General features: G+C 61.1%; 2 protein-coding genes across 3 annotated transcripts; both read left to right on the top strand.

The window, feature by feature from the left end:
- The first annotated feature begins 1,352 nt into the window (after positions 1-1,352).
- TNFSF12 (TNF superfamily member 12) lies at positions 1,353-9,346 on the top strand. 2 transcript variants are annotated; one of them, XM_042916380.1, is made up of 7 exons: positions 1,353-1,541; positions 1,700-1,750; positions 2,370-2,445; positions 3,144-3,197; positions 3,282-3,317; positions 8,287-8,411; positions 8,609-9,346. In XM_042916380.1, the coding sequence occupies exons 1-7, from the start codon at positions 1,383-1,385 to the stop codon at positions 8,858-8,860; spliced, it is 753 nt and encodes a 250-aa protein (XP_042772314.1). In that variant the 5' UTR covers positions 1,353-1,382; the 3' UTR covers positions 8,861-9,346. The 2 variants fall into 2 exon arrangements, with proteins under 2 accessions (XP_042772314.1, XP_042772315.1); XM_042916381.1 differs by having other exon boundaries at positions 1,703-1,750.
- Positions 9,347-10,511: 1,165 nt separating this feature from the next.
- Positions 10,512-12,786, top strand: TNFSF13 (TNF superfamily member 13). Its single transcript, XM_042916379.1, has 6 exons — positions 10,512-10,998; positions 11,348-11,426; positions 11,577-11,624; positions 11,770-11,888; positions 12,091-12,229; positions 12,477-12,786. The coding sequence occupies exons 1-6, from the start codon at positions 10,741-10,743 to the stop codon at positions 12,584-12,586; spliced, it is 753 nt and encodes a 250-aa protein (XP_042772313.1). The 5' UTR covers positions 10,512-10,740; the 3' UTR covers positions 12,587-12,786.
- Positions 12,787-13,286: the final 500 nt, after the last annotated feature.

Consider the following 13,286-nt stretch of genomic DNA (forward strand, 5'->3'; position numbering starts at 1 on the left):
TTGAGACATCATTGGTGCAAAACAAGATGATTTTATTAAAGCACGGGGACAGGACCCCTGGGTAGAAAGAGCTGCCCCGGGGGGTTGTGAAGGCTGCTTATATACTAAGGAGTTGGGGAGGTTTCCAGAAGGACTTTGATATGCCAAAGAGGACTCCTAAGATACCCAAGGCCCAGCCATTGTCAGGCTAAGGCTGTTTTCCCCTCCAGCGAGGCATCGACGGGAGGACGTAGGGGCTTCCTGGAAAAATGTTCTCTGGATTTGCCTCAATGGGCTGCCGGTTATCAGGGCATTTAATGTCACCTGCCATTTCCTTCTTTTTTTTTTTTTTTTTAATTTTTAATGTTTTATTTTACACTTGAGACAGAGAGAGAGCAGGGGAGGGGAGGGGCAGAGAGACGCAGACAGAATCTGAAGCAGGCTCCAGGCTCGGAGCTGTCAGCACAGAGTTCCAAGCAAGGCTTGAACTCACAGTGAGTTCATGACCTGACCCCAAGTCGGAGGCTTAATCCACGGAGCCACCCAGGCGCCCCATACCTGCTATTTCCTTCTCGCCTGTGTTCCCCACATCACTAGGGAGGGGAGGGTGATGCTGGGGCTCCAGGAAACTGAGTCTACAGGTGTCTGGAGATGAGGCTATCCATAAGATTGCCTTTTTCTTGTATTTTACTAAAATATTTACAGGCTGATGGGAGACTCAGGTCCTGCACGACTGTGATCTCTATCAGTTAACCATTCGTTTTTCTTTCCTCTCCTTTGTTCTCGGGCGGCCGGGAGTGCCTGAGGAATAGCACACACATCCCATGTCGGGGGTGGGGGCAGGGGAGGGCGGGGAGGGGGGGGATCGGGCTGGCTTGCGCTTGGCCCTCAATGGGCCTTAGGCTCTCTCATCACTTGCACGGAAGTACCGGCCTGCGGTGCAGCCGATAAAGCCCCAACTTGCTCTGGCCCCAACCACACCGCGCGGTGACCTCGGGCAGGAGCCTGAAATCAACTAGACCCGTCGGAGGCGCGGGGGTCCCGCCGCCAACGCCGCCGCCGCCGCCCCCGGGCCGGGTGGAGGCCCCGCGCGCCGCGCCCCCGCCGCCCGCGCCGCCCCCCACCCCCCCCCACCACCCCCGGTCCGGGGCCCCTCCCGCCAACCCCGGCCCCGCGGGCGCACGGGGCCGACGGCGCGGGCCTCCTCCCGGGGTCCGCGCGGTGCACGCGCCCGGCCGCCCGCGCCCCGGCGCACGAGCAGCGTCCGGCTTCCTGAGCGCTCCCCTCCCCGGGCGCGTCCGTCGCCCCTCCCTCTCCGCCGCCCGCTCCGCCCGCTCCCCCTCCCTCGCCCCCGCGGGTCCCGGGAGGGGGGGGCGGCGCGGCAGGCACAGCCCCCCGCCCCCATGGCCGGCCGTCGGAGCCAGAGGCGGAGGGGGCTCCTGGGGGAGCCGGGCACCGCCCTGCTGGCCCCGCTCGCGCTGGGCCTGGGCCTGGCGCTCGCCTGCCTCGGCCTCCTGCTGGCCGCGGTCAGCCTGGGGCGCCGGCCCCCGCCGCCCGCCCAGGTGAGGCCCCTGCGGCGCAGCCCTCCCGGGGCCGGCCCGGAGCCGCGTCTGCGGAGCGGCGGGCGCGGCCGGGTGGGCCGAGGGCTCGGGGCCAGGAAGATGGGTGGAGGGTGAGATGTCAGGTGGAGGAGGGCTGGGTGACGCTGCCTCCTTCCCAGCAGGAGCCTTCCCAGGGGGAGCTGGTGGCAGAGGAGGACCCGGACCCGCCGGTGAGTGGCCGTGGGCGGCGGGCGCGCGCGTCTGGGCGTGGGGAGCGTGTGCGAGCGGAGGGTGCGGGGTGTGCCCTGGCGGCGCCGGCCGCGCGTGTGCGCGGGGGTGTGCACCGCCGTGCACTGGTAAGCGAGGGGGAGAGAGGGTGACGGCTGCGTGCAAGGGGTCTGGGTCACCCGAGTACGGAGTGTTTATTGGCCGCGGGTGAAGTGGGGGTATGAGACGGGCGGGGGGGGGGGGAGCCTGCCGCCGGAGGAGGAGGAGGAGGAGGAGGAGGAGGAGGAGGAGGAGGAGGAGGGATGCTCGTGATGTGTGCGTGCGGGGCGTGTGCCCACCGTGCACACTGACTGGGTGTGGGCGCGTGTGCCATGTGCCGATCGCGCCCAAGGGTCTGTGCTCGTTGTGTGTGGTGGGGGGCTCGGGAGGGGGCGCGGTGAGGGCTGGGGCAGGCCTGACCCCCGGACCTTGCCTCCCCTTGGACCCCCCCCCCCCCCCAAAGGCTTCTGTGCCTGCTGCTGGCTGGTGCCTCTTCTGACGGGGCCCCCTGTCGGTCTCAGTTTACGTCTCTGCTGGTCCCCAGGCAAGACCCTGGTTTAGCCCTGCCCTTAATTCCCTTAGGAACTGAATCTCCAGATAGAGGAAAGCCGAGATGCCGGGCCTTTCCTGAAGCGGCTGGCGCGGCCTCGCAGAAGCGGTGAGCACCCCTTATCCCACCTTCCAGAATAGGAACAGTGACGGGTCTGCCGTGGCTTCTGCACTCATTATTGCGTTTGTTTGCCCTAATAGCCCCACAAAGCGGGCAGAGCCGAAACCACGAACCTCACTGACAGGCAGGATGGAGAAACTGAGGCACAGACAGTGTTGGGGCGGGGCGGGGGGGGGGGTTCACAGTCATGCAGCTAACCAGTTGAGGCACGCTCAAACCTAGAATTCTGGCCCTCTCTCTGAAGCCTGTTCCATCACTTGGACCTGCTTCTCATTTCAAACCCTACACCAAATAGGAAGGAGGGACGGTCTGGGGTTAGGAGAGCCCCTGGGGTCCTGATGGAGACACAGAGGGGCGTTGGGGAGTCAGGGGCCCGGGCCCAAATAAGCTAAGAAACTTCTGAATGGGATGATCATATGACTACAGGCCCAGGTTTGCATGGGACTGTCCCAGCTTACAAGTGTTTTGTCAGTGCGATTATTAATAGCAAGACTTTTGCTCTCAGAAACAACCCAGTTTGGATGAGAAATCATATAGTCATTCTACTTGTGGAGGGAGATAAGGCCTGAGGTTCTGAGGACAGGAGCCTGGACCAGAAGGGGGATGCTGGGCTTCTGAGAGGGAGAAGGGGCTGGAGAGTGGCTTCTGGGCACTCTTTTGCCCATCTGTCTTTCCTTGATTCTCAGCACCCAAAGGCCGGAAAGCAAGGGCTCGCAGAGCGATCGCAGCTCACTATGAAGGTGAGTGATGGGGAGCTATGCCCAGGGAGGGCGGGTGGTGGAGGGGCAGGCCAGGTCTCACCCACCCTTTCCTGTGTCTTACAGTTCACCCACGACCGGGACAGGACGGAGCGCAGGCCGGTGAGACCCCATTCCCACCTGCCCCTGCTCTCCCCTGCCCCCCACAGCACTGACCTCCTGGACAAGGAGCCCCTCAAAACCTTTCCCTTCCCACCATCCTCCCTGCCTTCAGCTGGGGAACCCCAGAAGCCAGTTCAAGAAAATCTTCAGGGGCTCGGTTCTCTCAGCCCCCAAACCTGGACTTTGTCTGTGACCCAGGCAGTCTGCCCCCACCCAACCATTAGGCCTCGCTCTTGTGCAAGAAGCACATTGGATCCTTCCCTCCTCTCCCCCCGCCACCCCCCTCCCGTATTCTATGAATCTTCACCACTCTGATCACTTTTCTCAAAATGTTTCTACTGGGCTCTTCTTTTCCACCTTTACCCGACCTCCCAACTCAGCACTATGACCTCAGAACCTCAAACCCAGTCTCTGGCCCCTTCCCCTCCCAGACTCTCCCCCCCCCCCCCCCCCACTACTCCATCCCACCTGCGTTGCCAAGGCCTCTAAGTGAAGTAGGTAGATTCGGTATGTGGCTTGAGGCTAGCGGCTTGCTAATGAGTCGGCTGTGCGGGGGGGGGGGGGGGGGGGGGGGGGGGGGGGGGGGGGGGGGGGAAGGGGAAGGAAGGAATCACAAATGACTTCTCGGTTTTGAACTTGGGCATCTTTGGGAATCGTGATGCCATTTATTTTTTTTTAACGTTTATTTATTATTGAGAGAGAGAGACAGAGCACGAGCAGGGGAGAGGCAGAGAGAGAGGGAGACACAGAATCCGAAGCACGCTCCAGGCTCCGAGCTGTCAGCGCAGGGCCCGACGCGGGGCTCGAACCCAGGAACCACGAGATCATGACCTGAGCTGAAGTCAAGACGCTTAACCGACTGAGCCACCCAGGCGCCCCTAATGATGCCATTTATTGAGGTGGCGTTAACCAGGGGAGAAATGGGTTGGGAGATACGTAAATTAATCATGAAGTGTTTAATAATCAGCCAGTGGCTTCCACAAATAGCTGGCCGGACATCGTGGGCCGGCTCAGGCTAGGTCAGGACGCGAACAGTCAGGAGTCACAGCCACAGACGTGGTATTTAGAGCTGTAGGGTTGGATGAAACACCGCGAGGAAGAAGCACCCCCAGAGTGAGTTCCTGAGGCTCTCGGGACATCCAGAGGGGAGGCCAAAGACAGCCCAGTGGACGCTGAGAAAAGCAGCCGGACAGAAGGGAAGAAACCGGGGAGGGGAGTGTCCTGTGATCTGGGAGAAGACTCGGTCTCACCCAGGAGGGTGTGGCCATCTGTGCCCCATGCAGCTGAGTGGTCACATGAGATGACCGCTGGGTTTGGTAACCTTAAAAGTCAGCTGGTGACCTGGACATGGGCGGTTTCAGTGGCCCGTTAGGATGGACGCCAGTGTGGATTGGGTTAAGAGAAAATGGGAACTAGGAATTGGAGACGGTGACAACCCTTTCTAGAAGTTTCTCTGTGACGAGCGGAGCAACAGGCCAGTAGCTGGAGGGAGCTGTGTATGGAGGAAGGGTGCAGTCCTTCTGGTGGTGAGCAACCCTACAGGGGTCTTAGCCAACAGCTACTGAATGGAACATTCATCCAGTCTCTGCAATAGCCCTAAAAGGAAGCTGTCAGCACGGAGCCCGATGCGGGGCTCGATCTCACGAACTGCGAGATCATGACCTAAGCCAAAGCCGAGAGGTGGGCGCTTAACCGACTGAGCCACCCAGGCAGTCCGGTAGATAGAGGCCACTTAACCTGTGTGAGGCCTCGAGGATACCCAGGGGTGGAGCCCGGGTTTGAACCCAGCCAGCGCGGGCTTGTGTCCCGGACATGCCTGGTGCGGGGGTGGGGGGAGCCTGCAGGGCAGCGTCCAGGAAGGGGGCCAGGGGTGGGTTCCAGAACCGAGAGAGGAACACATCATCCCCTGGAGAGTGTGACGACAGGTCAGTTTTTAGTGCTGGTGGGGGGACGTGAGGGAGCCCTTGCATGATGACTTCTAGGTCCTCGGGAGCATGACGAGGGTGGGGGGGAGGTGAGCAGAGGTGGTACAAAACGCTTATCTTGAGGACTACAAGAGCGAGCTTCGTGGGGGAGGAGCAGGAAGGCTGCCAGGCTATAAAGAACGTCCATTTGAGGTTTGTGGTGGTGACATTGGCGGACATCATGGTCCCAGGGACCCCGTGCCCCCTGGCCACAACCAGCCTTCGCCCAGGCTGGTCCCATAGTGGGGCACGCCCTCCCTCCTCTCCCCCTCCTCTTCAGGCCCCAGGCCAGCCTTCCTCCCCTCCAGATGGGCCATTTATTTTAGCCCAGACATTCATTCGTCCCCTGACGGAACACACACGCACTGAGCACCTGCTGTTGGTAAGGACCGGGCCGGGCGCCCACGGGGGATGATACCCAGACCTGTTCGCGAGAAAAAGTCACCGTCTCGGAGAGGAGACAGGCATAGGGATTTGCAAGTTACGGTAGGCTGGGACAGGAACAAGAATGAAAGTAGCCAGAGGGAGGCGGTGGCGGAGAGGAAGACACCCAGCTTTACAGTGGAGTCGGGATTCCTGTCTCAAAAAGGCGTGGACCCTGCAGCACGAATGTAAGATGGACCAGGGGTCAAGGGCGCGCCAGGTGGAAGGAGCCGCTTGTGCCAAAGCCCCGAGTCTGGCAAGAGGATGATGAGGCCGGGCGACCAGGAGAAGCCCAGCGTGGTCGGAGGGAATTGGTGGCGGAACAGCATGAGACTCGAGGTTGGACGAAAACGTGGAGCCGGGCCACACAGGCGTTCTGGAAGTCGTTCCAAGGTCAAAGCAAGTAGAGGCAGGCTCACATCTGCGTTTTTGAAACCTCACTCCCCGTGGCTGTGTGTAGGGAATATACTGGAGCCGGGGACCGGGGAGACCAGGGCGGGGGGGGGTGCCAAGGAGGAAGGAGGCTGGGAAGAATCCCGGTGAGAGTGGCGGAGACCACACTGGGGGGGGCAGAGAGGGGCCTGGGTACCCCGTGGGGGCAAGAACCCGGAGCCAGATGCGGGCACAGAGACAGAAAGCGAGGCCGGGGTGGAGGGGCCGCGCTCAGTTTGGGTCCGGATGATATTACGGTCCGATGGTGACGGCACAGTGAGCGGGGTGGGGAGGACGCAGGAAAGAGCGGGGCTGGAGGCCCACATGGGAGTCTGCAGGGTGACGGGTATCTCGTAGGTGGGCAGGAGAACGCCCGGCAAGCGTTACCACGTCCTTGCGCAAAGTAGCAAGGACAGCGCCCCGGGGCCGGCAGAGGGGGAAGGCCGCCAGCGAGGCCCGGGACAGCAGCCGCCAGAGCCACACGAAGCCAGAGCCGGGGGGCCGCGTTGGCCACCCCCCCTCCTTCCTCCCACCAGTGTCCCCTGGGCGCCCACTCCGAGCAGGCCCAGCCCCGGGGGCCACGGCACAGTAGACAGTAAGGCCGGGTGGGACCCCACACTTCCTCCTGTGTAACTAAACCGGATGACTTCCTGCGACGGCGGCTGCTCCGAAGGCGGGGGGCCGTGGCGAGCAGGTGAAAGACAGGCCGGACTGGCCACGCCAGGGTGGCCGGGGAAGGGTTCCCAGCGGAGTCGGGATCTGGCCGAGGGAAGGTGCCAGGTGTGCGGCGGGAACAGGAAGGAGGCGGGAGTCCTGTGAGCTGGCGCAGCCAGAGAGGGGTGACATTGGAGAGGTGGACTGGGGCGGGCCTGGGAGGACCCGGGAAGCCACTTGAGTTGTGCTCTGTCGTCTTACTATTTACCTTCTTTGCAATTTGTAACTGGTCCAGTTCTAGAGTGGTGTTTTTTTGTTTGTTTTGTTTTTCCGGTACATCTTTATGGAGCTATGCTTCAGGGTCCATACAATTCGCCCATTTAAACTCTATTTTTAAAAGTTTACTTATTTTGGGGTGGGGGGGCAGAGAGAGGGGGCAAGAGAGAGAATCCCAAGCAGGCCCCACGATCCCAGAGGAGCCCGACAAAGGGCTCAATCCCACGACCCTGGGATCACGATCTGAACCAAAATCAAGAGTTGGACGCTCAATTGGCTGAGCCAGCCAGGCGCCCCCATAGCATTTCTTTTGGGGGTTGAATAATTTCTCATTGCATGGATATACCACAATTTTCCTTACCCATTCATCGTCTGACGGACACTTGGGTACCACTTTTTTTTAAATGTTTATTTTTGAGAGAGAGAGAGAGAGAGAGCACAAGCAGGGGAGGGGCAGAGAGAGAGGGAGACACAGAATCCGAAGCAGACTCCAGGCTCTGAGCTGCCGGCACAGAGCCCGATGCGGGGCTCGAACTCACGGACCGCGAGATCATGACCTGAGCTGAAGCCGGATGCCCAACCGTCTGAGCCACCCAGGTGCCCCTTGTTATTTTCAATTTTAATAATCCCAGTAATATACGATTCAAGTACCGTATATGGTCTCAAAACAGACAAACAGTAGAGACACAGGGGCTTCCGGGTGGCTCAGTTGGTCAAGCATCTGACCCTTGCTTTCAGCTCAGGTCATGATCTCAGGGTTCGTGGGATCAAGCCCCTCGACAGACTGCGCTGAATATGGAGCCTGCTTGGGATTGGGATTCTCTCTCTCTCTCTCTCTCTCCCTCCCTCCCTCCCTCTGCTCTCCCCCCACTCGTGCTCACTCCCCCCCCCAAATAAATATTTTAAAAAATATTTAAAAAATTAGAGACACAAAATATCAACCCCCCCCCCACCTTTCCTTCCATCTGGCTCTTCTCCCCAGAAGTGGCTGGTGACGGGTTGCTCCCGACCCCTCTGGTCACACATACGTTGCATTTCTGCACAGAACTTCCTATGGCACTACAGGCTCCGTGGGCCGTGACTCCACCCGGGGCCTGGGGCCACGTGTCTGTCTTCTGGGCCCAGCGGGCCCCCGAGACTTCTGTACCCGATGGGTCTTTGGGGAGTGTGAGGAAGTCCTGGAGAGGGACTCTCCCCGATCTCTGAACACCCACATTCAGGTGTGGACGGGACGGTGAGTGGCTGGGAGGAGGCCAAAATCAACAGCTCCAACCCACTGCGCTATGACCGCCAGAGCGGGGAATTTACAGTCACTCGGGCTGGGCTCTACTACCTGTACAGTCAGGTAAGCCCCACCTGGCTCCGGGGGGGGGGGGGGGGGACGCGGGAACCGGGGGACAAGGGTCCGGGTCACGGGGCGGGGGCAGCTCCAGGTGGGCGGGGAGCTCGGGCTTTGGGCTGGGGTTGGGGGGGGGGGTGGGGGGGGTGGATCCCTGGGTCACCGAGGACAGGGGACACGGAGACCGTGTCGCCTCCCCGTAGGTGCACTTTGACGAGGGGAAGGCCGTCTACCTGAAGCTCGATTTGCTGGTGGACGACGCGCTGGCCCTGCGCTGCCTGGAAGAATTCTCCGCCACGGCCGCCAGCTCCCCGGGGTCCCAGGTCCGCCTCTGCCACGTGTCTGGGCTGTTGCCCCTCCGGCCAGGGTCCTCCCTGCGGATCCGCACCCTCCCCTGGGCCCATCTCAAGGCCGCCCCCTTCCTCACCTACTTCGGACTCTTTCAGGTTCACTGAGGGGCCCCGGTGGCGCCCCGGGCCCCACCCTCCGCTGCTCCTCGCCCCAGACCCGCCCCCCCCCCTGCAGGCTGCTTGGACTGTTCACGTGTTGCCACGCCACGTAGACAACCCCCTTCTCCTCTGACACCCACTCCCCCTCCCCCCTGCACCTCACTAGCTCCTGAATCCCTGGTCTTTCGACGCCCCCCCCCCCCCCATTTATCTCCTGACTCCCTGCCCTGGCCACAACCTCCCCACCCTGCCCCCGGACACTGTGTCTACTCTACCCTGGGTGAGGGTGGGTCCCCACCGCCTGTTCAGGCACTAAGAGGGGCTGGACGCCAGGGAGACTGAGACGGGGCCAGGAGTTCCCAAACGTGAGGGCTAAGAGCAAGACGAGATCCTTCCCGATAATTCCCTGTGGATTTTTAAAACAGATATTATTTTTATTATTATTGTGACAAAATGTTGATAAGTGAATATTAAAGAGAATAAGCCACGGTCTCTCTCTTTTTTTTTTTTTTTTTTTAATGTTTTTGAGAGAGAGGGAGAGAGAGAGACAATGCACGAGTAGGGGAGGGGCAGAGAGAGAGAGAGACACACACAGAATGTGAAGCAGGCTGCAGGCTCCGAGCTGTCCGCACAGAGCCGCGCGCGGGGCCCGAACCCATGAACCGTGAGTTCGTGACCTGAGCCGAAGTCGGAAGCTTAACTGACTGAGCCACCCAGGCGCCCCCACGGTCTCTCTATTGGGACTTAGGGAACAGTTCTCAGGGTAGCCGAGGGCCACGGCAAGGGGGGCCGGGCATCGAAGGGTGGGGTGCGGGACGGCTGGGACTCCAGGGCAATGTACAGGCTCGGGAATGGGGACCCACATGCTTCTGACCCCTGAGGCATGAACAGAGAGTCAAAAGGCAAACTGCCAGGAAAAAAAATCAATCCTCTGCCCAAGGTCCAGCAGAAGCCGCCTCATTTACCTAGGAGGCGGGCTTCCTCCCGAGGGTGATCCCTGGCTGGGAGGAGTGGGAGCCTCTGGACATTCAGCAGGTGCGGGCCCAAGCCCTGGCCTGGATGTGGGGTGGGAGCAGGCTCGCAGGGGAGCTCGGGGTCAGGAAGCAGGACGTGGCCGGGGGAGTGGGGGGGGCCTGGGTCCAGGGGAGGAACCTTCCAGCGGTAGGGTGCTTGGGGCTGTCTCTTTCTCTCTTTGACCAGAGCCTTATGTAAGAGCTTTTCTCGGGAAACAGGAAGTCCTGCTTGCCAAGTTCAGCACAGGGAGTAGCGCAGGCCTTATTCCAACACACCCGGCCTGGCCCTAACCCCAGAACTCGGCCAGTTTCTGGCTTCCGCGACCCTGGTTCTCCTCCCCATCCGCCCCCTCCCCTCCTTTTGCACGTTCAGTCATTCCCAGCCAACTTGCCCAGAGACCTCTCCCGTGGCTCAGCCAGAGGGTCTCCCGCCCTCACCCCTTGACCCCCAAGCTGCCCAGCTTGTCCCTCCATCCCTGCTCTTGGCACTGTGCCCCGGGGCAGCCGACCTTCCCTCCCCCACTCCTGGGGCCCTCCCAGGGTTCCCGTGCTCGGGCTGCTTCCTGGGTGTCACTGGCAGTCCCGTCCTTCCTAGACAGATTGTCACCAAATTCTCCTGAGGCTGGAGAAGGGTGTGGGGGGGAGGGGGGCGGGGGAGCGTGTCTCAAGACGCCACCGGCCCCGCAGTGGGGTGCCAGGAGCTCCAGCAGTGCCCCTAGCCGGTTTTCCTCCTCCTTCCTTTTTATTCTCAAGTTCCTTTTTATTTCTCCCTTGCGTAACACTCTTCTTCTTCCCTTCTGCACCCCCACCCTCCCCACCACCTCCTCGCCACCCCACTCCTGAGGCCACTGCTCTCTGCAGGGTCCCCAGCTCATGCCAGCCTCGTCTCCTTCCTTGCCAGCCCCCAGAGGGCCACCGGGAGACATGGGGGGCCCGGCCCGAGAGCCGGCGCTCTCAGTCGCCCTCTGGTTGAGTTGGGGGGCGGCTCTAGGGGCTGTGGCGTGTGCCATGGCCCTGCTGACCCAGCAAACAGAGCTGCAAAATCTAAGGAGAGAGGTGACTCGGCTGCAGAGGACTGGAGGGCCCTGCAAGGAGGAAGAAGGGCATCCGTGGCCGAGCCTCCGGGAGCAGGTGAGTGAGGGGAGAAGGGCGTGGGGGAGTAAGGGATGGATGGCGGGGCCATCTCCGGACCTCTTGGTTCTAGCCTCTCGGTCTGTAAAGTTTTGAGTAGGTGCAAGAGAGGGTCCCAGGTTTGGAGGTCAAGGGAGCAGCCATTCCAGGAAAGGAAATTGTTAAAGATTAATGCTTCTCGTACCTAACAGATCCTGGAGGAGAGCCAGCACCGAGACTCAGGTTGCTGGGGAAAAGTGCATGAGAGATGTGAGGCACTCCTGGGGCGGAGGGAGGGGGCGGGCTGGGAAGAGAGGCTGCCTGGGACCCTTGCATCTCAGCCTAACCCCGACCCTCTTTCCGTGAGCAGAGCCCTGACGCCCTGGAAGCCTGGGAGAATGGGGAGAGGTCCCGGAGAAAGAGAGCAGTGCTCACCCATAAACAGAAGAGTGAGGCCTCGGGGGTGCAGCCGGGGAGGGAGGTGATCCAGCCGCATGGGGATCTGGGGACAGTTATCCGCAGCCAGGGTGAGGGTGGAGGGGCTGAGCACAGGGCGGCCGGGGCAGGTGGGCACTGCTCAGATTCCCTTCTCTCCTCAGAGAAGCACTCCGTTCTGCACCTTGTCCCCATCAACATCACCTCCAAGGGTGAGCAGTTTTCTTCGATAACGGCTTTCGGGGAGGGGCCGGATTGGGGAACTGGGGGGCTGGCACCTGGGCCCAAGAGACTCCTGGGGGCGAAGAGTGTCTGAGAATGCAGGGAGATCCTGACTGCCCCACCCCTCACCCCCAGAGGACTCTGATGTGACAGAGGTGATCTGGCAACCAGCTCTTAAGCGTGGGAGAAGCCTGGAGGCCCAAGGATACGTTGTTCGAGTCTGGGACACTGGAGTTTATCTGCTGTATAGCCAGGTAATCCCAAACATACCCTACGCCTCATGTGGGGGGCCGGAGGTCTGTTCTCCCAGGGCCCGTAAGTCCTGCTACTGAGAATTCCCGACCCTTCTGTTCATACCAAACTTAGAAGACCCTCCTTCCTTCCTTGGCTCTCTTGTCCAGGCTCCCGAGGCCTCCCAGCACTGAGCCATCTCGTTTCTCCTCCGTTCCCTGCCAGGTCCTGTTCCACGATGTGACTTTCACCATGGGTCAGGTGGTGTCCCGGGAGGGCCGGGGAAGGCAGGAGACGCTATTCCGTTGTATACGAAGTATGCCTTCCAATCCGGACTGGGCCTACAATAGTTGCTACAGTGCAGGTGGGAGCCCTGTGGGCGGTGGAGGGCGGGGGGGGGGGGGGGGGGGGTCGTGAGAAGAGCAGGGTCTCTCTGACCCCGGGGGGGGTGGTGGTGACGAGGAAGCTCCAGCAGGGGGTTGGAAGCCTGGGTGGAGAGGTGGGTCTGGAATGAAGGACAGAAAGCGCAAAAGAGGTTGAGCTGGAGAAGGGAAGGGAGACGTCAGTCTGCGCGACCGTGACCTCACTGAGCATCTCTTCTCTCCTCTCAGGTGTCTTCCACCTACACCAAGGGGATATTCTGAGTGTCACAATCCCCCGGGGAAGGGCGAAGCTTAGCCTCTCGCCATCTGGAACCTTCCTGGGCTTTGTGAAACTGTGATTTTGAGGTGGTCTCAAGCTCGGAAGACTGGGGTGGGGACATACTGGAGGCAGCCAAGAGCTAACAGGAACAGAGGCCTCTTCCAGGGTTGACTGGAACCCGGGGTTTGACGACTCACGAATCTCCGTGCCTCCCTTTTCCCTTTCCGCCCCCATCCCCTGGACTTCGACTTCACGGATATTAAAGAAGTGTAATCTCTTGCTCTCGTCCCCCATCCAGCCCCACATTCTTGGGGGGTGGGGGGAGAAATGGGGGGCAATGCCAGGCCTTGGTGGAGACCTACTTTAAGTCCCACTGGAATGCTTCCAGAACAGCACCACCATCTAGCGGCAGCTTGAGAGAAGCAGCCTGCCTGTTGGCAGAAGCCCACGAAGCCTCCCTCCACTCAGGAAACTCCTGGTTCCCCACGCCACACCTCTCTCCAGGTACCCGCTGCCTCCTCCCTCCACAAGAAGCCCCGCCCTCACCTCCCTCTCCACCAACGGGGCCCCGGGCTCGGCTCCCATCACTATCTCCAGGGGTGTGTTTATTGTGCGCCCGTCTGGGGGGGGGGGGGGTGCCCGACGACGACGACGACAGTCCCTTTGCAGACACACCACCCTACGGGTGCCAAGTTCCGCCTTTCCTGCCCTCCGCTCCCCTAGCGTGACGGGCCCTCCAAGCCTCTCGGGGCTGGGACGGGTCGCCGGGCAGCCTCGGG

This window comes from Panthera leo, chromosome E1 (genome assembly GCF_018350215.1).
Source record: "Panthera leo isolate Ple1 chromosome E1, P.leo_Ple1_pat1.1, whole genome shotgun sequence".
Lineage (NCBI taxonomy): Eukaryota > Metazoa > Chordata > Mammalia > Carnivora > Felidae > Panthera > Panthera leo.

What these genes read in the sequence shown, in the direction of transcription:
- TNFSF12 (XM_042916380.1), top strand. Translation starts at nt 1,383, where the DNA reads ATGGCCGGCCGTCGGAGCCAGAGGCGGAGGGGGCTCCTGGGGGAGCCG. An exon ending in GGCCCCCGCCGCCCGCCCAG is followed by an intron (nt 1,542 to 1,699) that starts GTGAGGCCCCTG and finishes CCTCCTTCCCAG; the next exon opens with CAGGAGCCTTCCCAGGGGGA. An exon ending in TCTACTACCTGTACAGTCAG is followed by an intron (nt 8,412 to 8,608) that starts GTAAGCCCCACC and finishes GCCTCCCCGTAG; the next exon opens with GTGCACTTTGACGAGGGGAA.
- TNFSF13 (XM_042916379.1), top strand. Translation starts at nt 10,741, where the DNA reads ATGCCAGCCTCGTCTCCTTCCTTGCCAGCCCCCAGAGGGCCACCGGGA. An exon ending in GCTCACCCATAAACAGAAGA is followed by an intron (nt 11,427 to 11,576) that starts GTGAGGCCTCGG and finishes TTCTCTCCTCAG; the next exon opens with AGAAGCACTCCGTTCTGCAC. An exon ending in CATCAACATCACCTCCAAGG is followed by an intron (nt 11,625 to 11,769) that starts GTGAGCAGTTTT and finishes CCTCACCCCCAG; the next exon opens with AGGACTCTGATGTGACAGAG.